At 48.3% G+C, this 23665-nt stretch overlaps 1 protein-coding gene across 6 annotated transcripts; it reads right to left on the bottom strand.

Annotated features, from left to right (window-relative positions):
• Nucleotides 1–2892: 2892 nt before the first annotated feature.
• LOC148213874 (uncharacterized) lies at nucleotides 2893–9984 on the bottom strand. 6 transcript variants are annotated; one of them, XR_015793808.1, is made up of 6 exons: nucleotides 5066–9983; nucleotides 4835–4954; nucleotides 4621–4729; nucleotides 4431–4493; nucleotides 4037–4221; nucleotides 2893–3783 (listed from the first exon to the last, which is right to left on the bottom strand). XR_015793808.1 is itself a non-coding variant. In XM_088130106.1 (6 exons), exons 2-6 carry the CDS (start codon nucleotides 5099–5101, stop codon nucleotides 4088–4090), a joined length of 462 nt encoding a protein of 153 aa, XP_087986232.1. In that variant the 5' UTR covers nucleotides 5102–8775; nucleotides 8920–9983; the 3' UTR covers nucleotides 2893–4087. The 6 variants fall into 6 exon arrangements, 3 of the variants coding, with proteins under 3 accessions (XP_087986232.1, XP_087986230.1, XP_087986229.1); XM_088130106.1 differs by having other exon boundaries at nucleotides 2893–4221; nucleotides 5066–8775; nucleotides 8920–9983; XM_088130104.1 differs by having other exon boundaries at nucleotides 2893–4221.
• Nucleotides 9985–23665: the final 13681 nt, after the last annotated feature.

Genomic DNA, 23665 nt, shown 5'->3' with positions numbered 1-23665 from the left:
AAGCACAATCACGTGTGGCGCAAAGGACAGAGAGGGGCCAGAGATGCCGCCTTGCTTCTCTCCTGGGCCTCTTGGGCACTTTGACCTTCCTTTCCCCTTCGGGCCAGCACGGCCTGGGATCTGCTGCCCACCGCTTAGCAGGTTCAAGTCCTGTCCCCTCAGAGGAGAGTTTCCCTTTTTTTTGCTGGCTGTTTCGAACCCGAATCAAGGCCCCACCTGCCTCCTTTTCAGAGACATAGATGCCTGTCATCAAATCATAGGAAGCTGGCCTGCTAGCAATCCAAATACCAACCAGTAGTGGCCTATCAATTTCCCACAGCGTCTGTGCGCTCTTCAGAGTTCCCACAGCGGCTATAAAAGCAATCCTGGGAACTATGCGGGGTCATTCATCTACTGGTAAGCGAGCCTGAGGGATTCCTATGCTACACCGAGTGAATGGGCAAGTTTCCCATGGCCTTCATTTTGGGAATGTACCCAACATGTTCTTTCAATCCTGAACACGTGTCTCCGGCCCCAAGGATCGCCTACACCAGTCTTCAGGCGACTGTACTGGAGCTGAAACTCCTCCCAACCCAAATTTTTATCAATTTGCAGGCATGAAAGACGCACGTGGGTTTCTTGAGGCAGAAAAACACAGCCCATTTCCACATTAAAGCTGTGAACCGGAGGGATCTGAAGGAGCACCAAACCTCTTTCCAAACCTTGTATGGCACCATGAATGAGGGAGCCACCTCTGACAGGCAGCTTTCCACCTCTGCTTCTACAGGCCTGCATAAGGTGCTTCTAGTTCCCTGATCCGGGCTGCCTGCCTTTCTGCTGCAGCTTTTGCAGGTTAGCTAATTCGATATTCGTGGCAAGGTCAGATCCACACAGAATCAGGTGAGACAATGCCTTGATTACATTTTCCACAAGCTAGAAACTATGCATCTGGGAGGCCCACCAGCTCTATCTGACAAGAATCCTGCAAAGAGAAGCAGAAAGCAAAAACATTGCTGCTATGTTTTAAAGAAATACTTTATTTGTGCAGTAATAGTGGGCCCAAAGAGAGTAAAACAGGAAAAGGAAGGAGAGAGGGACGGAGGGAGGGTCAGCCCAGTGTTTGCAAGGCGGTTGGCAGAAGGCAGCTTAAAATTGCTCAGGCAAAATGCAGGAAAAGGGATCTTTGGAGGCCATAGATTACTACAGATAGTAGGAGGGACAGAAAGCTCTTTCTATCCCGCCCACCCTCTGGGTTCTAGTGGAAGTAGTGCTTTTTTTTTTTCTTTTGGTATAATTGTATGAAAGATTTTTTTAAAAGTAGATAAAAACTAGTAGAAATTAATATAAAGTGAGAAAAAGAAAAGAAGAAAGAAATCAGAGAGAAAGCTAAAAGTGCAAGAAAGGAAAAAAGTAGAAGAAAAATAGAAAAGAAAGAAAAACGATACGAAGAAATAGCTTCTGATCTTCTTTACAGCACTTCTAAGTGCAATTATAAATTTATCTCTTACTCTGTGGTTACAACACAGCTCTCTTCTTTCTCTCATCTCTTCTGTGTAATCATCAAAACCATAAATCAGGGTGCTAGGTCAGGCTTTGTTCAGAAACCTATCTTGACTGATCGTAATGCTTAGATGAATTTACTATACTTCCTTGGAAAGCTCATCTCTTTCCTTCAGCAATTCTGCTTCAGCTCTTATTCCGAATAATTCTCGCAGTCTGCAGTAGGAGATGCTAGTGCACATGCTAGTGCATGCTAAGCTAAAAGAGGGAATCCATTGTTCTGAGAGCACGTGACAGGCACGCTTGCAAGATGGCTGCCAGAGCAGGATGTTTCTCATTCCCCAAATGGCTGCCCTAGGGGGCATCATCAGGCAACCTGGTAAAGATGCTTCCTTCTTTCTGACTCCTGAAGAGGTTCCCTATCACCTCCTGGGCTAACTTTGCCTTCTGCCAGATAAAGCACCAGGAGTGAAGAGCCACAGAAACAACCCTGACGGTCCAATTATAGAATAGCACTCCCATTTCTTGTTTTTTAGAATCTCTTCCCCACCATTCTGTGCATTAAAAGGAATCAATGAGCCAAGTTTTGGAGCTCTGGAAGAACTTGCCTAACGTTGCACCAGAGATCCTTTTTTTTGAAATGGAGATGTTCAGATTTGTACACAGGAATTTCCACATGCAACATATGTACTCTGTGAGGCGGTCATTTTCAAAAAATAACCAGGAGCAGATGATTAGTCCATTGATCCTTTAATTGAACTTCTGCCCTGTCTATTTACTTAAGAACTTCTAGTATCTTTTCCTACATCGTACTTTAAAAAATCTACAATGATTGAAAGTGTGGAGATGAGTCAAGCTGGTCAGCGTGTCTAAACTAGCTATGCAAAAAGAGAGTTTGGAAACTTGAACCACTCCACAATGTTACCGCCAGATAGTTGAATAGATCCTATGACAAGGAATGTAACAGGAAGAAGGCAGGAGAGTTTGGAGATAAAGAAACTTGATGCAGAGTAGTAGGAGTTGGTGGGAAAAGAAGTGAATTTGTGGAGCCCACAAGGAAATAAGAATCGAAGACTTCCAGAAAGGTGGAGGGAGGGGGACTCAACGCTGGGAAAAGATTAAAAACTGTGGACTGATCGATTGAGAGACAACCCTCTCACACAATCCCAAACCAGGAGAAAAGAAAAATATATACGTATGTCCCCCCAAATATATATGATGCCCCAAAGGGAGGAAAATTGCTACTTAGAACATCTCTGTTCCTGGAAGTTTGGGAGTAGGCTTGATCAGAATAAATTCTGTAAGACATGAAAAGGACCCTTCTTCTGAGATTCTTTGGACTGCTTTCTGTGTTACAACAGAGCTAAGGTTTTTAAAAAGTGTTCACTCCCTCCCTCCCTCCGTGCTCAAAAGTCTGTTGCTCCAGCTTTTCTTGTGAGCAACTTTCTGACATTAGGGAGGCCTAATGCCAGAAAGCTGCTGTTCTTTTGCTGGGAGATGTTAATTAGGTAGGACCCACTTTTCTTTCTCTGGATGCTGGGGAATGCAGCACTGCTGCCGTATCAGACAGGAGCATTCAAAAGGATGTCGTTCTTTCAGGCAGAGGACAAAAGCTGCCGCCCTCTCTTCTCCATGACTCAGAGCCTGGTGCGTGGGGTCTCCAGTCCTTTGCCGGCTCTGGCCTGTCCCCCTCTCCTTTCCGAACCGTCCCAACAACAGGCAGGAATGAAAGGTGCTTGAAGGTGAGAGAGGGAGGAAGGGCTCCGTGTGTGCAGAGCTAGAGGAAGTGATGCCGGGGTCTTCTGATATGGACCTGCGCAATTCATCCTCTCCCCTGGGAAGGGAGGAATAGGACTTACTTCCCAATGCGGGTGGATTTGCTCCTCAGCTCCAGACCTGCCTCCCAATGGACTGACGTAGAGAGCAGCACTGATTTCTCTTCCTTCTTCACTCTTAGCAGTATTTTAACACCAATGTTCTTGCTGATTTTCACAACATTTTTGTTCTTTGTTCAGAGGCAGACCGATGAAGAAACAGAATGGAGCAAACACTGTTAAAAGTACCATTTCACTATTTATTGAACTATTTTAACAGGTAAAGAGCCAACCTACGGCAAACGTTGCTACGGGAAGGCAAAAACCCCACGGGCCGAGACTCACGGCACATTATGGGTGAAATTCCTTCCCAGCCCCGTCAACCGGCGACTGACTTTTATCCGTAGCAAGGGGATGGTATGGCACCCTAGCGGTCTTTCTCTGCGGTGCTGCAAGATGTTCTCTGCTGCGGGAGGAAGAGCTGGAATTCCTAAAAAAGGGAGATCAGGCAATCGGTTTCTCTGCTCACAAGCCTGGCTTCAACCTTAGCTGGTAGGAAGCCCATCAGTGGACATTCCTCCCTTCCTGGGAAGGTCCTCTGCTTTCGGCCCCCACCTGAACAAAGTGACTCAGGCCATGGTGAGTCCCCTCCCATCAGAGGAAACTCCTGGCCCTCTTCCCCTGCTTCCCCTCCATTAGCCTCCATCCTACACCTGAGGCACTTGTTCCCCAGCTTCCCTCACCAGTCCAGCAGGTGGAAAGGCCTTCATACTCAGGGGGGTATCGTTGCTGCCTTAAGCTTGCCACCAAGTGCCGGAGGGCAGCCACCAGCCCATCTGGAGGGAGAAGCCTTTTTCCACCAAACCTTTCGTAAAATAGGGGACTTGCCTGACTCCAGGGTCCTGCTCCCCAAGCAACCTGTGCACATCTGCAAAAATAAACATTAGACCAGAGTTTCAAAATGCATCCTGTATATAACTCCTTCCTTCCTTCCTTCCTTCCTTCCTTCCTTCCTTCCTTCCTTCCTTCCTTCCTTCCTTCCTTCCTTCCTTCCTTCCTTCCTTCCTTCCTTCCTTCCTTCTCTACACTGCTAACCCAAAGCTGTTCCTCTTTTCACTTTGTGCAGGCATTGCTTACAAGCAAGGTAGATGGGAACCATCCCTCCAGTGACGAGGCTGCCGTTCTGATGAAGCAGGTGACCTATAGAGGAAAGGAGGGAGAAAAATACACCACCGACCCTTTGAAAGCTGACTTCTCAACTGAATGCATCCGTAAACCCAGAATGGCCTGCGGCTTTCATCCCAGGGGAAACAAGAAGCTCCGTTACCAATGAACATAGCAGCTGTTCTCCTCACTGAAGCCTGCTTGCTCTTACAGTACAAAAGGCAGGTGAACACTTCCAGCTCCAACAGCCCCTCTGACATGGCGAACCGAATCTAGGAGAAGAGGCAGAAAGACAGGTGGGAGATCCCCAAGTGGTCCATACGCCACCCCTGCCTCTCACCCCTAGAGGGGAATGGAAGCCAGAGAAGAGCTCCTACCAGGCTCTTGGCGATCTGATGGAGTAGCTCCTGCAGGGTGTGCGTCCCCCTCGCCAGGAGGGTGCCCCTGAGGTGCCAGTGGAGAGCTTCAGCCAGGTACCGCACAGTATCCTTTGCTGCCTGCAAAAGAAAAAAAGAGAAAAAAGCTGATTCCGTTCTTCTCCTGTTTTCCTTCAGTCAGTCAGGTAGCCAAGGTGCAACCCTCTTTGCCCAAGCGAGCTCTGCCCTCACCTCTGCCACCTTCTCCTCAACGTCGTCCACGTGCATCAACACTGCCACGAAGGTGTGGATGGTGGTTGTCCCCTCGAGATCTTTCCAGTGCTGCGGAAGAGGCCAGATCTGTTTCAGGGCTGCCGATCGGATAATTGCCGCCTCTTACAAAGGAAAAAGAAAAGGAAAAGGAAAAGGAAAAGGATCTCCTGTAGCCTGGCAGTTAAGGTTTCCATTGACTTTCTCCTCCCCTCCCAAGGAAGGAGAAGCTGAGGACTCACGTGGTGGAAGAGCGAGTGGTACTGGGCAGCCAAGGAGGCATTCAGGGGAGTCCAGACATCCTCCACTGTCTGGAGGCCGAGCTGCTTGGCCAAGCCCAAGAACTCCAAGGTGATGGCAGGACTGGAACTGCCGAGCCCACTCAGGACTGCCTGGCAGAGCTCCTCGGGGCTCATAATCTGCAGAGAAAATGGGAGATCTGAAAGACTTTCCCCCAGTGAAAGACAGATGACAACCCTGCCCTTTTCTGATCACCGCTGGGGATCTTAGCTAGCAATGTCTTCTTAAATGAGCAAGACCAAACTGAAGAGGGAATGTGACAGCAGCAAGCCGTCACCGCTCCAAGACTGAGTAAAAGGAAGATACACCACCTCCCCACCTGCTTGGGCAGCATCCAATGAACTGAAGGAGATTGGTGGAAAGGTGACACTTTCAGAACCAGGACCTCATGGGACGTGTCTCCTCCTCAAATTGAGAGTGGTGTAAGGAGGAGGAGCACAACAGTTCCTCGTGGCGGTCCCCACCCTCCCCCAGAAATGTCAGAACTGAGGGCTCTTTTCCTTATGATCTGTCTTTCCATCTATCTCACCACTCATTTCCCTGAGAAGTGCATGACACAGAGGGAAAAAGTCTCGGACTGGATCTTGCCTAGACTAGAGGGGTTACATCCCCTCCTGCGGTAGAGAAGCTCCGCATTTGTCTATACCCTGTGGGCAAGGGCCACTTGCCACCTTGTAGTTCTCGCACAGATGGAGAAGCCCCTTCCTACTCAGCTGGCGAACGGTCAGGCTGGGGTGTTCCAGTCAAGCCGTTAGGAGCTTCCAGGTCTTCTCCACGGGGGCTTTGCTCTTGTTGTTAGTCAGCAGCTGAAAGAGAGCAGAGAAGTAGAAGGCCCGTCAGTGGCTGGACGAGGAAAGAGAGGGAGTCAGCTTCACTGGGGAGAAGGTGCCCAAAAGTATGCCAGGAAAAATGCTTCCCCTTGCTCTTTGGAGAAGCAGGAACATGCCTCTAGGCTCTCCTTTAGCTGCAGGGAAAGCAAGAGAGATCACTTTTGGATCTACATCCTTCTCAGTGGGACCTAAAGGTGGCCGGGGCTGACTCTGGCTTTCTCCTCCGCATCACCCTTGTCAGCCAACTCCCATTGCCCCTTTGGGTCAGAATCCTACAGAATAAAGTGGGGATTTTCCTACCTGAACAAAGAAGGCCACAGCTGCAACTGAATGCTCCTTTGCCTCTTCCTTCTCCAAGACAGAAGGCAGATGTCTCTGGAAGCTACACGTGGCTACTGCACAGATGGAGAAGACCCATCTTGGTCAGCTGGCGAACGGTCAGGCTAGGCTGTTCCAGCCAGGCCATTAGGAGTTTTCATATCTTCTCCACAGGGGCTTGGCTCTTGTCATTAGTCAGCCGCTGAAAGAGAGCAGAGAAGTAGAAGGCCTGTGAGTGGCTGGAGAAGAAAAGAGAAGGAGTCAGCTTCACTGGGGAGAAGGTGCCCAAAAGGTCCCCAGGGAAGATGCTTCTGCCTTGCTCTTTGGAGCAGCAGAAACATGGCTCTCCTTTAGCTGTAGGGAAAGCAAGAGGGATCACTTTTGCAGCTTGAACCCTCTCAATGGGAATTAAAGCCCCATTCAAGTTTTAACTTTCTCCTATGCATCACCCCTGTCACGCCACTTCCATTGCCTCCTTGGCTCAGCATCCTACAGAATAAAGTGAGGATTTTCCTATCTTAACAAAGAAGGCCACCGATGCAGCTGAATGCTCCTTTGCCTCTTCCTTCTCCAGGACAGAAGCCAGATGTCTCTGGAGGCTGCACGTAGCAGAGGAGGAGGTCTTGATGAGGTCCCTGCAACACAGCAAGGCGCCTTTGAAAAAAAGCCGTCGGCAGACAGGCCAAGCTGGGCTTAAAGAGCAGAAGAAAGGTTCTCTTTGGGGAGAAAAGGGGTCCTTTGCCCTCTGACTTACGTCACCAAGATGGCCACGCCATGGAGGCAGCAGCTGGGGCGGCACAACATCTCCCTGCTGGTCTCATCCAGGAACAGGTGTGCCACCTTGGCTAGCAGCACCTGGATGATGTCAACTGTCTCCCTGCAGAGGAAAGAAGGGCAGAGTCACCAAGGCACGATCCCATAGTCTAAGGGCCGAAGAAATGCTTTGTGCTATGCCCACAGGGAAGCTTCCCTCCCCAGGTTCTCTCCCTCCTTTCCCTGGAATGCCACAAAAACAGCAAATAGGGGAGATAGCTCTAGGGGAACCTTTCTTCTTCCTTGCAGTTGGCCACCGCTCCCTCCACCCCACCCCAACAGCATTTGGAAACCTCAAGAAGGCCAGAGATTCCATTTTCTTCCGTTTCCTTAAAGCTTATGGACAGACCTCACGAGAAAAGCCAGGCGCCTAAGCTAGGAGCACTGTGTGTGTGAGAGCTTTTTTCCTGGACTGGGGGGCTATGCAATGCCATGGCCTATCTGAGGGGAGGCCTTGCGGGGCCACAGAGTCACTGCCGTACCAGAAATGCTGCTTGGGTGTGCGAAGGGAAAAGGAGGAGGAACTCAGAAGCCCAAGAAGGAGAAGGAGGTTTCTCCTTCCCAGTGCCATTGCTTACTCTAGAGGCGAAAGGTCCCCTTCATGGGCCGATGTATTCTGCTGCCTGGCGCTTTTGATGATGACATCCACCAGGCAGAGCAGAACGTCGGGGAACCAAGCCTCCAGCCCAGCACCACAGGACGCTCCCCAGACCGGATGATCCACCCTATGAGCCTTATTCCTCTGGCCTGAGGAGAGAAGGAGAGTCTGCCTCACCAAGAGAGCTCCTAAGGCAAGTTGGCTAATGGAGCCAACCCTGCCTCTTGGTAGAATCGCTCTCTCTGCCAACCTCACCACCCAAACTTTCCTTACCAAGCTCCTTCCCAACTGGATTCAAGAAGTGCCTTCACATTGGCCTGCGGGGAGCCCACAGACACAGCTGACCCCATGAGGGAGAGGTTGAAGTCTGCACGTACAAGACCACCTCCTTTTGAGCTATACCCCTACCGTAGCTGCAGGAAGAGGATGTCTGGACTCTTCCTCTCCTCCTTGATGTGGCCAAGGGATCTCCTTCACCTTGGCCAGGAGGAGGGACAGGACCATATCTCCGCTGCAGTACGGCGAGGCAACCATGGGCCATAGCAGCTCGCCGCAGGTGCTGGAAAGAAAATCAGGAGGAGACCACGTTGGACCCTTCTGTCCATCCCAGGTACACAGGGAGAAATACGGAAGGGTTGGCCTGATGTTGGAAGGGTCGGCCTGGAATTCAAGGGAGGAAGAACCTACACCCCTGCCTACCTCCACGGGAGCTCTAAGAGGCGGTACGTGGCCAGTTCCAGGTTCTTCTGGGCCACGACATCTATGGAGGGAAGGACCTGGCTCTCTCCAAGGGAGGAGGTAGAGGCCAGGTGGAAGATTTTATTCAGCTCTTCCTGCATGTGCAAGGGAGAAAGAAAGAGGAAATGGAAGGGGATGGCGAGAGGCCAATTCCTCCACGTGACGGCCGAAGTGGAGGTTCCAGGAATAGGTCCGTCTCTGGGGAAGCCTTCAGTTTAACCCTGGGTGTCACACCTTACCCAACAACTGCAAGGAGGCTGTCTCGGTCCAATCCCAGGTTCTAGCAGACTTTTTTCTGGGGACCTGCTGTTGAGCAGAGAGATACAGGATGATTAGACCTAGATAAAGGGTCAGTTTGTGGAAAGGGAGTTATCTCTAACTAACGTTCTGGAGGAGGACAGAGGAGTAAAGCTCAGATAGAACTGTGCAGGATCCAGCCAAGGGCCCCTCTGTTCCCTGGACAGGTCTCTTTGCCATCAACTGGTCAAGTGACATTTTGTCTCACTCCCACAGCACACCAGCTTCCCCGGAGGTCCTTCACTCTACTGTGAGAAGAGACAAGAGAAGCGTTTCTATCCACAATAGCCACCATCTCGCAAGGCTTCCAGCAAACACTGTTTTAAAGAAATGAGTGGAAAAAACCCAATGTCTTTCCGCCGTGAGCTCTAGGGAAGGGTAGCAGTTCTTCAATGATTCTACAGCCAAAAATAGGGCACCTCTCCAAAATGAGACTCGGGTCCCAGGCCTCGATCTTCATGCGTGCATCCCATAGAAATCTATCCCTCCCCTCTGCAGGCATTACTCTGCAGGCATTACTCGTAGCCTAATTTATTCAGACAGTACTACAGCCCTCTTCTTGGGGGCTTCAGACTCCCTCAGCTGAGAGCAGTACCTTGCCTGATTGGGAACGGTCTCCACATCTTCCAGGTTGTGGGTTCCGGACGTGCGCTGGGCTTGCATCTTGACCTGCAAATGACATTCATTCACGTAGTGGCAAATATTGCAAGACTTCTCTTTCATCTTGACTGAACAAAATGTTTGACGCTCAGCTCAGTGGCCTTTTGTCACTGTTGTGAAATGGCTTAAATACACCAGGAATTTGTGACGCGATACAAGTATTAAAGCAATTTATTTTTTCCAATGACAGAATCACTATATTTGGACAAAATTCTGTTATCGCTTAGAGAAGAGAAAATAAAGTACCGTGGTATATTAGCATGGCCATCCCTGTCTTCCTTTTTGTAAAATCACCAACTTAAACCCTTCTTAACTAGTAGTTAATTCTTAGTCTAACCCTAATTCTTATTCTATCCTCTTCCAAATCATTGTATTCCTTGTAAAAATGCAGTGTTGGCCTCAATCGTCTTAAATTCAGTAAGAATATATTTTCTCCTGCTAGAAGTACCTAGAAACCTCACATTATTATTTCACAGCTTTAAAAGACATACAGATTCAAAGATTTATATATGTCCATAGGAAATATTAAAAATACAATAGTGATATATACACATTTAAAAAGGATGAATGAGAAAACCAGTTGGACACAGTAACAATTACTAATGTAATTGTCATTTGAACAACCCATCAATGTCTGTTAGAGAACATGGTAGGAAGGAAGGAAGGAAGGAAGGAAGGAAGGAAGGAAGGAAGGAAGGAAGGAAGGAAGGAAGGAAGGAGAGACTGACTGACTGACTGACTGACTGACTGACTGACTGACTGACTGACTGACTGACTGACTTTGTCCGTCCATGGGGAAAAAGCACAGCCAGACCTACAAAAGAGACAAAAGCAGTCTAGAGAAAAAAAGTATAATAAAAAGGAAAAAGGAAACAAAAATGTAATATCCCTTTCTAATTGGATAATCCTAAGAAGGCTGCTCCAAAGCCTTCTGCCTTCCAGGTTATTTGATTTAAATATGGATATTTTCATTTTATTTTATTTTATTCAATTTTTTCAGCCACCTAATTGTGAGCAAGTCAAGATGACATACAGAACAGATTTCAAAACAAATGGTAAAAACTCAGGTAACTTAGAACGCATCCAAGTGATTTCATCAATCAGATGCCAAGAATATGTCTTACAACAGCCCTTAAGATGATGAAGGAGATGCACATCTCTTTAGACGAAAATGAGGCAAAAACAAGGGTGAAAAGTTCTATAGTTGACCAAACAGTCTGATTCACCTGAAGTCCTCAGACCAATCCCAGATATGATAGGACACCATTTTATTGTCACTGGAGAGGTAGAAAATGGTTTTTGTGTAAGTGCTTGTTTGTTTTTTAATCCAATGTATAGAGCCACCCATTGACCATTCCAGGCAGCTTACAATAAAAACAACCAATAAAGAAAACCCAATAAGATGGCCAACCCAGAATAAAAATAACCTGAACCAAAAAGACAAGATTCAACCATACAACACCTCATCCCAGGGCCTGGGGGAAGAGACATTTCCCCAAGACTCACTTAAAGAATGACAGGTTGGGCGACACAAATTTCGGGGGGGGGGGCGGGATACCAGTCCAGAGGGGAGATGCCACAACAGAGAAGCCATGCTTCCTGGTGGGACCTGTTAGATTACATTGTTTGAAGGATGGGATCCAAAGCATTTCAACTCTGCCAGATCTTACAGGGTGGGCAGACAGAATGGGAGAAAGAGAGTCCTTCAAGTAACCAAGCTCTATGGCATAAAGGGCTTAGTGGCTCAACACCAGCACTTTGAATTAGATCCAGAAGCTCATCAGTAGGTAGTGTCCCTCCGGCAGTATCCTGATACCAGGAGAGCCAAAAATTCCCTGGCACTCTGTTTTGTCAGGGTTGAGTTTAAGCCTGTTTCTCGCCATCTAGATCTTCACCGCCTCTAGGCATTGGAACATTTAGCATCCATGAAGTGTTGATGTTCCATATTTACACTGATTCTTACAAGATGGATTTCTTACTTCAGATATTGTTCAAAGTTCCCAATTCCTACTTACCAAAGTACACTCAAGATAGCTTTGGAGGAAAGGAAAGCCTTTAGCGATCTGTGTTTCCTCAAAGCATCTTCAAAGTGCTACCTTGCCATACTTCAGCTGGCAAAAATCTATACTGGGGTAAAATTTGCTCTCCCCCCTTGCTGGTCCCTATCCTACTACAGGCATGATTCCACCCAGTAGTGATGCCTTTATTTATTGTGAATAGGGCCTGTTCTAGAAAAGGAGGGATGGATTCCCCTAGGTCCTTTCTTTTCCCTTTAACCTTCGAGCGAGAAAACCTTCATCCGTTACTTTCCTTAGGATAAGGTGGGGCAGGGGAGCAGTGGCATCTGCCAGGGGAGAGGGGGAAGGGGGAGTAGGATGACCAAAGCAGTGTTGTGCTGTTGTAATTTGAGTCCCATATCTTTTCTACTTGCATTGTGACCCAGCCCCACACCCCAAAGGGGCAGAGCTTGTGGCATGATGCTGCTTTCATCATTTTGGTTATAGCAACCAGAGTCTGTGGACACCATGGAGGGGAGGGGAGAGTGGGCAAATAAGGCACAATGGTATACTGGGGTCAGATGTCTGGATGCAAGTATACAATAATAGCAATATTTCCTGACAAGTGCATTGTGCAATTATTCCTTTCTTCCCTCCCCATGGATTTTGGGGTAAAGGCAAGCAAAGATGCAGTGGGAAAACGAGGGAATTACAACTGGAAGATAGCAACAGAAGAACCCCAAGTAAATTTTTGTATTACACAAGGTGATTGCAGAATAAAAATTAAGATAGTGAATAGGACACCGTCCATTTGGATACTGAAGATTTCATTTAAGAAGCAGCCACAGATGTTTTTCTCTCAAATTCAGCACATAGCAAAATTTGACATTTTAGAGGGGACATTAGGCAGAAATATTGAGAAGCTTTACATTATATTTATTAACTGTTATTCACAAATGTATGCATGTGGGATTTGTTTTTTTACAAACATTTCTGGCGCACTGAAAGTATCTCCTTTTTTCAGCAATGTATGTGAGTTATTCCACATTGATCATAAAAGTTTGAATGGCTTCTCTCATTTCTTGGAGCGTCCATAAACATACCTAGTATGGCTGTTTCTTTCTAAGATGGCTCTGAGCCTTGGAATTTAATCCTATTAAATAAGCTGTACCTAAAAGTCCTCTTTCTCCTTCGAAGGATAACTTCTCTTCAGAAATCAAATGGTACTCAGAAAGCTAGGTACTCTAAATCAAAGAAATGAAGCCTACAACCATAGCTCCCTTGCTGAATTTGAAGACCTTGGTCCATGTAAGGAAGCAGTCCCCCATATCTTGGGAACGTACGCACCACACACCTCAACTTCTTTGCATATGTAGCCTGGAAAGGACTTCAAAGCAGCAGGTTCTGAAACTGCTCTGGTTGTCTCTCTGCTCCCGTGGGAACTATCGTTGGAGCACTGACTTTGGGGAGGATGACCTTCACCCTCAGCACACCTTGTATGAGGAGGCACCTCTGTATTGTAAACCCATCTGCCAGTTGCTTCTGTGGAGAAGATAGCAGAAGGATCTCATCTGCATTTCTCAATTGTACTAAAGATAAATGTGAAGAACCCAGCAGGCACCGTCTGCAGCACTCATCCGATCAGGTCTCACAGACAACTCTTCTTGAGTACTGGAAGGCTGCTTCTGTACCCAGAGACTGCTGAGAGTATAGAAGAAGTAGGGTGTCTTCATGGCATGCATTCTTGGCTGCTACCTGCTTTCCCAAGCAACCTAGAGCAATCCTCTGGAGTAATTTTTCTAGAGGATTGAGACGGATGGTAGGGACTCAGTCCTCCTCTTTTAGGAGCGCCATGCTTTTGGAGGTTATAAAGCCCCCTTCCATTCTCCACAATAAGCATACCGACATTTGCCCAGCCAGACTTGTAGCGTAGTGCTACATGTCCCAGGAGACACTGCACCAAACTGGAAGAGGAAGGACGTAGGAGGGGAGCAGGGAAGGAGACCAAGTGGAAGACTCCAGAGATCAGTCAGAGCACAGTACTCTTTTCTAAAGGGGCGGTGGGGGGCTGGGCCCGACAGGCTTTCAAAGATTGTGCAGCACAAATTGTAGCTGTGGTTCATATATATAACAGCATTGAAAAACTGACGCTTCCACAGTTTCTTTAAATTTTGATCACAATAATCTATATCCTGTTAACAATCATTTAACTTAAGGAATTAAAAAAACTTTGAAACAGCTTACTGGCTGTATTAAAGTATGTTTTTAAATCCTTACACTTAAATGATTGTTAAAGATTCACAAGTAATCTTGTTTAGGTTTTTGTACATTCAATACTTATTCTTCTAAAACAGTTAAGTTTCTTCTATTTGATTTTAATCCATTAATGAGGGACAAACTTTACTGGTTATAGTTGTAAACACAGGAATTGACATCCATGTTTGAAATTTGGTCTTTTTTCACAGTTGTCCATACTTAGCTAAACGTTGGGTTATAACCCTACAAACATGAAGATGTTGAAAGCAGAAAAGTTGCCCTCCAGGCATTGGTACTTTTGGGCTGGATCCTGGAGGTCACCTTGGATAAGCACAGGTGACACACGAACCGCCAAAGAGTGAGGTAAATTATCACAGCAACCAACTGCCAAGGACCAAGTGCCAGCCCCAGACCTGCCTCCCAAGGGACTGGCAGAGAGAGCAGCCCTGACCTCTCTTCCTTCTCCTGAGAGACTAGCCTGAAGAGGCCATAGCTAAAGATGAGGCAGGGACCTAAGCAGAGAGGACAAAAAGCCAGGGATCTTGTCTAAAAGACCTCCTCCTTTTGGGGAGGGAGATAAGGAAACAGGTCGTTAAGGAAACAAAGGGAAAAATGTCACCTGAACCAGACAAAGGAAGTTGAGCCTGAGCGCATGGAACCGCTCCCCCCCCCATCCCATCAACAGCTACCACCCTTGTAAATTTAGAAGGCAAAAGTAGCTGCCAGTCTTGTGAATCCCCACAGCAAGGACTTTGGGGGATAAAGGGGGTCCTGAATCCCGCCCACTTTTTAAGTCATCTTTGGATCCAGACTTGGCGGCTTCCTTCCCTCTAGCTACTGCCTCGCAGCCTGGTTGAGAAGGATGTGGGTGAGTGTCGGTGAGTGTCTGTGCATGTGTGAGAAAGAGCAAATGTACATTGTAACCAGTGAAGTTTTGCTGTCACTTTAAATTCACCGAGTCTCCGTGTATTCCAAAGAACCTGTTCTGCCTCCGTGTTTGGTTGGAAGTGATTGTACGTGTCCCTAATTATTGCCTGGCTGTTGACCAGGACTGTGCGTCTTGTCTGCTCTAGCTGCCCTTATTTGGAAAACCCAGGTAGAAAGCAAGGGGGAGCTTACAAGATCCACACGCCTCAACAGGCTGCGATGGGTGAGAGAGTGACCATAAGCCGAACCTGGGAGCGCCTGTAACACTCCACTCTTACTAGTAGTTCAACCCCAATATTCTTGCTGACTTTTACAACATTTTTACCCTTCGATCAGAGGCAGACCGATGAAGAAACAGAATGGAGTGAACCCATGAAATAACCAAAGCAACATGGTCAAAAGTAGCTTTCACTATTTATTGAACAACTTTAACACGTCAACAGCCAACTTCGGGTGAACGTTGCTTATGGGGAAGGCAAAAACCCCACAGGCCGAGCGTAACGGCACACTATGGGTAAAATTCCTCCCCAGCCCCGTCAACCGGCGACTGACTTTTGTCTGTAGCAAGGGGATGGTATGGCATCCTAGCGGTCTTTCTCTGCGGTGCTGCAAGATGTTCTTTGCCATGGGAGGAAGAGCTGGAATTCCTGAAAAAGAGAGGTCAGGCAATCGGTTTCTCTGCTCACAGCCCTGGCTTCAACCTGAACTGGTAGGAAGCCACGAGTGGACATTCCTCCCTTCCTGGGACAGTCCTCTGCTTCTGGCCCCCACCTGAACAAAGTGACTCAGGCCTTGGCGAGACCCCTCCCTTCAGAGGAAACTCCTGGCCCTCTTCCCCTGCTTCCCCTCCATTAGCCTCCACCCTACACCTGAGGCACTGGTTGCCCAGCTTCCCTCACCAGTCCATCAGGTGGAAAGGCCTTCATACTCAGGGGGGTACCGTGGCCGCCTACAGCCTGCCACCAAGTGCCGGAGGGCAGCCACCAGCACGTCTGGAGCGTGGAGGGAGAAGGCTTTGTCCACCAAACCTTTGGTAAGATAGGCGACTTGCCTGACTGCAGGGTCCTGGTCCCCAAGCAACCTGTCCATATCTGCAAAGATAAACATTAGATCAGCGCTTCACAACGCATCCTGCATAACTCCCTCCCTCCCTCCCTCCCTCCCTCCCTCCCTCCCTTCCTTCCTTCCTTCCTTCCTTCCTTCCTTCCTTCCTTCCTTCCTTCCTTCCTTCCTTCACACTTCTAACCCAAAGCTATTGCTCTTTTCACATTGCGCAGGCATTGCTTACAAGCAAGATAGATGGGAACCGTCCCTCCAATGAGGAGGCTGCCGTTCTGATGAAGCAGGTGACCTGTAGAGGAAAGGAGGGAGAAAAACAAACCATTGACCCTTTCAAAGCAGACTTCCCAACTGAATGCCGCCGTAACCCCAGAATTCCCTCTCCCTTTGATCCCGGAGGAAACAAGAAGCTCCGTTACCAATTAACATAGCAGCCATTCTCCTCACTGAAGCCTGCTTGCTCTTAAAGTAGGAAAGGCAGGTGAACACTTCCAGCTCCAGCTGCCCCTCTGACATGGGGAACCGGATCTAGGAGAAGAGGCAGAAAGACAGAGGTGGGAGATCACCAAGTGCTCCATACGCCACCCCTGCCTCTCACCCCTAGAGGGGAATGGAAGCCAGAGAAGGGCTCCTACCAGGTGCTTGGCGATCTGATGGAGCAGCTCCTGCAGGCTGTAAGTCCCCCTCGCCAGGAGGGTGCCCCCGAGGTGCCACCGGAGAGCTTTGGCCAGGTGCCGCAGGGTCTCCTTTGCTGCCTTCAAAAGAAGAGAAGAGAAGAGAAAAAAGCTGATTCCGTTCTTCTCCTGTTTTCCTTGAGTCAGTCAGGTAGCCAAGCTGCAGCCCTCTTTGCCCAAGCGAGCCGGGCCCTCACCTCTGCCACCTTCTCCTCAACATCGTCCACGTGCATCAGCACTGCCAAGACGGTGTGGATGGTGGTTGTCCCCTCGAGATCTTTCCAGTGCTGCTGAAGAGGCCAGATCTGTTTCAGGGCTGCCCATCGGATAATTGCCGCCTCCTACAAAGGAAAAGGAAAAGGAAAAGGAAAAGGAAAAGGGTCTCCTGTAGCCTGGCAGTTAAGGTTTCCATTGACTTTCTCCTCCCCTCCCAAGGAAGGAGAAGCTGAGGACTCACGTGGTGGAAGAGCAAGCGGTACTGGGCAGCCAAGGAGGCATTCAGGGGTGTCCAGACATCCTCCACTGTCTAGAGGCCGAGCTGCTTGGCCGAGCCCAAGAACTCCAAGGTGATGGCAAGGCTGCAACTGCTGAGCCCACTCAGGACTGCCTGGCAGAGCTCCTCGGGGCTCATAATCTGCAGAGAAAATGGGAGATCTGAAAGACTTTCCCCAGGTGAAAGAGAGATGACCACCCTGCCCATTTCTGATCACCGCTGGGTATCTTAGCTAGCAATCTCTTCTTAACTGAGCAAGACCAAATTGAGGATGGAATGTGACAGCGGCAAGCCGTCACCATCCCAAGACTGACTAAAAGGAAGATATTCTACCTCCCCACCTCCTTGGGCAGCATCCAATGAATTGAAGAAGATTGGGGGAAAGATGACACTTTCAGCACCAGGGCCTCCTGGGACGGGTCTCCTCCTCAAATTGAGAGTCTTCCAGGTCTTCTCCACGGGGGCTTGGCTCTTGTAGTTAGTCAGCCGCTGAAAGAGAGCAGAGAAGTAGAAGCCCCATCAATGGCTGGACGGGGAAAGAGAAGGAGTCAGCTTCACTGGGGAGAAGGTGCCCAAAAGGTCCCCAGGGAAGATGCTTCCCCCTTGCTCTTTGAAGCAGCAGAAACATGGCTCTCCTTTAGCTGTAAGGAAAGCAAGAGAGATCACTTTTGCAGCTTGAACCCTCTCAATGGGACTTAAAGCCCCATTCAACCTTTAACGGGACTCCCGTTTTCTCCTATACATCACCCTTGTCAGGCCACTCCCTTTGCCTCCTTGGCTCAGCATCCTACACAATAAGGTGGGCATTTTCTTACCTCAACAAAGAAGGCCACCGCTGCAGCTGAATACTCCTTTGCCTCTTCCTTCTCCAGGACAGAACCCAGATATCTCTGGAGGCTGCACGTGGCAGAGGAGGAGGTCTCTATGAGGTCCCTGCAATACACCAAGGCGCCTTTGAGAAAAAGCCATCAGACGGACAGGCCAAGCTGGGCTTGAAGAGCAGAAGAAAGGTTCTCTTTGGGGAGAAAAGAGGCCCTTTGCCCTCTGACTTACGTCACCAATAAAGCCACGCCCTGGAGGCAGCAGCTGGGGTGGCACAACACCTTTCTGAAGGTCTCCTCCAGGAGCAGGTGTGTCACCTTGGCCAGCAGCACCTGGATGATGTCAACTGTCTCCCTGCAGAGGAGAGAAGGGCAGAGTCACCAAGGCACAATCCCAAAGTCTAAGGGGCAAAAGAAATGCTTTGTGCTATGCCAATGGGGAAACTTCCATCAAAGGTTCTCTCCCTCCTTTCCCTGGAATGCCACAAGAAGAGCAAATAGGGGAAGGGGCTGTAAATGGACCTGTCAGACTAGGCTGAAGCTGCCATAACCTAAAGATGAAGCAGGCACCTAAGCAGAGAGGACAAAAGCCAGGAAACTTATCTCTGAGATCCCTTCAGGGAGGTAGATAAGAAGGAAGCAAGTCCTTAAGGAAAAAACAAAGGACCTGAACCAGAAAGAGGAAGTTGGCCCTGAGCACATGGAAGCCCTCACCCCAATCCCATCAACTTGTAAATCAACCCAGCAAGGACTTTTGCGGATAAAAGGGGTCCCAAAGCCCGCCCACTCTGAGTTACCTGAGTCATCTTTGGATCCAGACTTGGCGGCTTCCGTCCCTCTAGCTAGTGCCTGGCAGCCTAGTTGGGAAGTACCTCTAGCTAGTGCCTGGCAGCCTAGTTGGGAAGGACGTGGGTAAATTTGGATGAGGACATGTGTGTGTGTATGAGAAAGAGCAAATGTACCTTGCAACCAGTAAAGTTTTGCTGTTACTGTAAATTCACTGGGTCTCCGTGTATTACAAAGAACCTCTTGTGCCTCAGTGTTCGGTTGGGAGTGATTTGTGTGTATCCCTAATTATTTCCCGGCTGTTGACCAGGGCTGTGTGTCTGTCTGCTCCAGCCGCACCTATTGGGAAAACCCAGGTAGAAAGCAAGGGGGGCTGACAAGATCCGCGTGCCTCAACAGGCTGTGAGTGTGTGAGTGAGTAACCATAAGCCGAACCTGGGAGCAGTGTGTGTAACAGACCTTTCTTCTTCCTCACAGCCGTTCACCACCAAATGGGATTTGCTGCATCTGGGTGAGTTTGTCCTGCCACCCACCCCAATGGAATTTGGAATCATCTCCAAGGCCACATATTTCGTTTTCTGTCCGCAATGCCTGGGGACAGACCTCATGACATAAGCAAGGCGCCTAAGCTAGGAGCTCTGCATGCTTGACAGCTTTTTTCCCTGGGGTCTATGCAATACCTGGCCTCTCAGAGGAGAGGTCTCTGGGGCCAGAGAGGCACTGCCATACCAGGAATGCTGTTTGGACATGCGAAGGGATAAGGAGGAGGAACTCAGAAGCCCAAGAAAGAGAAGGAGGTTTCTCCTTCCCAACGCCGCTGCTTACTCTAGAGGCCCATGGTCCCCTCCGTGGGTCGATGGATTCTGCGGTCTGGCACCTTTGATGATGATATCCATCAGGCAGAGCAGAACTTCAGGGAACCAAGCCTCCAGCACCACGGGGCACTCCTCGGACCGGACTATCCTCCCAATGAGACTGATCGCGCTGGCCTGAGGAGAAAAGGAGAGTCTGCCTCACCAATAGAGCTGCAAAGGAAAGTTGGCTGGAGGGAGTGGTTGAAATCTGTGTGTTCAAGAGGACCACCTCCTTGCGAGCTGGACCCTTACTGTAGCTGCAGGAAGAGGATGGCTGGACTGTTCCTCTCCTCCTGGAGGCAGCCAAGGGACCTCCTTCCCTTGGCCACAAGCAGGGACTGGATCGCATCTCCACTGCAGCACGGCGAGGTGACAAAGGCCAAGAGCAGCTCGCCACAGGTGCTGGAAAGAAAATCAGAAATTGGACCCTTCTGCCCATCCCAGTTCCACAGGGAGAAATACAGAAGGGTCAGCCTGATGTTGAAAGGGTTGGCCTAGAATTCGAGGGAGGAAGTATCTATACCCCTGCCTACTTCCACGGGAGCTCTAAGAGGCCATATGTGACCTGCTTGATGTTCTTCCGGGTCACGACATGTAGGGAGGATAGGACCTGTCTCATTTCACTAGAGGTAGTAGACGTGAGTGTGCAGCTTTTATCCAGAACCTCCTGCATATGCAAGAGAGAAAGAAGCAGGGCAGGGCAGGGCAGGGCAGGGCAGGGCAGGGCAGGGCAGGGCAGTGCGCTGACGCGTTTCTCAGAGCTCTGGGGACTGCCCAAGCTGCATTTGATTAGCGGTGGGTCTAGAGGAGAGAAGACCACCAGAATACTCCCCTGGATAGGGGGAGTTCAGAAGATGAACCACAAGAGCCGCGGACGCTGTTCCTCCTGCCTTTCCTCACTTCCATCACGGGAAAGTCAGTGAGTAGAATAGCGAAGGCGGCTGGGAAACATCGTGCTTTACAAAGGCAGAGAGCCTCACGAATGAGAGACGTTAGCGCTGCAGTCCGGCCTCTTAGATCACTTTAGAAGAGGAAGGGGGGATGTTTTTTTTCTACTCTGCTCCTCTTTGGATTACTTCTTTTAAAAAATTTTTTGCTTTATTAATATGTAAGATCTATCTCTGGGCTACATGTTCAGATGCTGGTGAGTTACTCTTTTATTCTTTGTCATGGAATGTAATGGGTGGAAATTGAGAAATGGACTTTGCTACGTTATGGAAACTTTTTGTGGAATTTAAATAGAGGATTCTACAAACTGTTAATGGCTTGCCTTTTTTATGGGATTATAATTTTTTCTTTTTTCCCTTTTGCTTTTCCTTGCTTCTAAACTTATATTGGATTACGAGTCTGCTGTTGGATTTCTATAGCTGAGTGTTCCTTTTATTTTTTTCTGTTCATGTTGAACTTAAAAGCTTGAGAATTGAGAATTGTTTATATATTTTATTATCTATGTTTGGGAACAATAAGAGACAGCTTTCTATAGCTGGGATTATCACTGCTGTGTTGTTAGAGAACTTGGAAGAAAGCTGTTGCTATAGGATTATAACTGTTGCCCTTTGAAGATATTGAATTTCGCACTGTCTACAATGGCTTCAAGAGGGAAGAAGGATAAGGAAAAGGAGAGAGAATCAACAGAACTTCTATAGAACCGGTTGAGGGGGTGGAGACATGAAAAAAGGATTAGATGCAATTGCTGCCTTAAGCCACCAGAGGGACCAAAGAGACACAAAAATGAATGGAAAAATGGACAACGTAAAGAAGGAATTGACTCAAGAATTGAGAAATGAGGTCCAGAAAGTGAAGGATGTGGTTGATCATTTGTCAACTGACCTCAAGAATACTCAAGGACAGGTACAGTTGTTAGAAATTAAGTCAGAAGGAGCCACTGATTGAAATTGATTGAAATTTGGATGCTATTGCATTAGCAGAAATGAGGGAGAAAGAATTTATGTTGAGATTGAGGTTAGTAACGGAAAATCCCGGGGAAGATGTAAGAAAATTCATCATTACCGCATTAGCACAATTTTTGGAGACGGAGGACCAAGATCTAGGTTCTGAAATAGACAATGTTTTTAGAGTCAATTCACGTTTTGCTAGAGAAAAAAGGTCCCAGGTGTGATGGAATGGAATTATGAAGGTGAAGCTCAGGGAGATAAGCATTTTCTTAGCTCACTGGAACCGCATGGGAGGAACAAAAGGATGAGACTGGCACCTCCCGGAGGAATTCACACTCTGGTGGCTGGAGGATTTTGGGAACTGGGGTTTTAGTCTGGGAAGATTCTTGCTTGAGGTTGTAGCTAATAAACATAGCTGGACTGAATGTGCATGGTCTCTTGGAGTTCCTTGGGCTAGGCCTGACACAAGAGACATATTGATTCATTTTGTACGGAACGTTACAAGAGAATAAATTTTGAAAAAACACTATAATGATGGACTGAGTATCGCAGGCAAAAAGGTGACTTTTTTAAAAGAAATTTTGAGAAAAAGAAAGGATTACTCCTCCTTCACAGATAAATTAAAGCAACACGGTATTTCTTTCAGATGGGAGAGACTAGAAGGACTATCTTTTATCTATAAAGAGCAAAGATTTAGAATACATTCTACTTTAAAGGCAGAAGCCTTTTTGGAAAAATATAAGGCGGACTTTCGCGATACCCATAAAGAATTAGAAAAAAAAGAAAAAGAAAAAGAAAAAGAAAAGACTACAAAAGATATTGAACCCAGTGCGGATTTAACAAAGCTTTGGGGCTTCTGGAGTGGATTATAAAAGACTAATACAAATATACTTATGGATTACAAATATTTGACCTGGAATATAAATGGAGCAAATGCTCCTCAAAAAAGAAAGAAAATGTTTCACTTTTTAAAGAAACCGAACTTGGATATCATCTCTCAGGTCCAGCAGTGGCCAACCCTTGGTAGCCTTTGGCCTCTGCCAAAGGGAAACTGTGGTAAACTGTCTGATTGTGAGCAACACAAAAGCACAATCACGCGGCACAAAGCACAGAGACGGGCCAGAGCTCCCGACTTGCTTCTCTCCTCGGCCTCTTGGGCACTTTGACCCCCCTTTCCCCTTCAGGCAACCTCAAGCTGGTATCTCCTGCCCACCAATTAGCAGGCCCAAGTCCTGTCCCCTCAGAGGAGAATTTCCCTTCTTTCTGCCAGCCTGGGGGCCATGGGTCCAAAAGTGGCAAAGGAGTTGGGGGGGGGACGCACAAGACAGGTGGGGCAGCCTCTCCAGTGTCTTTCAAAGCCCCCCCCCCGGCCTCCATGTGAGGACTGTGGCAAACTGGGGCGTCTCCGAGGGAGCAGAGTTGGGGCTACAGGGCAGACCAGTTGCCTGGCACCGAATCTGGGCCAGAGAGGCCTCTCTGGAGAAGGAGAGACCACGCAATGGAGCAGAGCCTTTAAGGACACTGGGTTCGACCAAAACCTCTGAGCAGCACAGTAAAGTCCTGTCCTGAGCCTTGTTTTGCACCTCCCTTCAGTCTTGTATTGCTACACTTGACCAAAATATTGGACTGTCCTTGGATCCCATTTTCCTGGGTCTCTTTTTTTACCAACTCCTATTCCGGTCTGCCTCCCTGCCTTGCTCCGCTGCTTGGAAAAGGGCAGTAGCAAGTTGAGAAATGCAGGTCTTGGCAATGAAAAAGTAGGGGTGTGAAGTGAGAGAGAGCCTGGAGGCCCCCAAGGCCAGGGACCGTAAAGAGAGAGATCCCTTCACTACTCCTGAATCTTGCTGCCGAGATAGGACAGATTGATTGATAACATGGTCTTCAGTCCCAAATCTGGGAGATGGTCTGCAGGCTATAACAACAAAGAAACCTGCAAAGAGCCCCCAGGATCATTAGCAGCCCCCTCTCCCCTCTGCTCCCTGTCATGTCTTAGCCGTTCAGCGATCAAAGACACGCGGCTCTCCTTTTGTCCGGTCAGATTGTTATCACCGTCTGGTTGAGCTTTTCACTTTGACTCAGATTATCAGTTCCCTTCACCGGACTTCACATCCAGTGCCAGCACACGCCTCCAGCCCAGTATTTCCAGCTATTTTTCCCCTCTGCTGTAACCTTGCAACAATTGCTGCTTCTTTGCCTATTCCTCCTCCTTTCCACTGCACGAAACACACCAACAGATGTTCAACATGAGATGACCCGGAAGGCTTCT

Source organism: Python bivittatus, unplaced genomic scaffold (genome assembly GCF_059951505.1).
Source record: "Python bivittatus isolate LINGU-HERP-01145 unplaced genomic scaffold, Pbiv_v1 ctg000850_np1212, whole genome shotgun sequence".
Classification (NCBI taxonomy): Eukaryota; Metazoa; Chordata; class Lepidosauria; order Squamata; family Pythonidae; genus Python; species Python bivittatus.
Note: the sequence above shows the minus strand (reverse complement) of the source record. Positions and strands in the feature narration are given on the sequence as shown.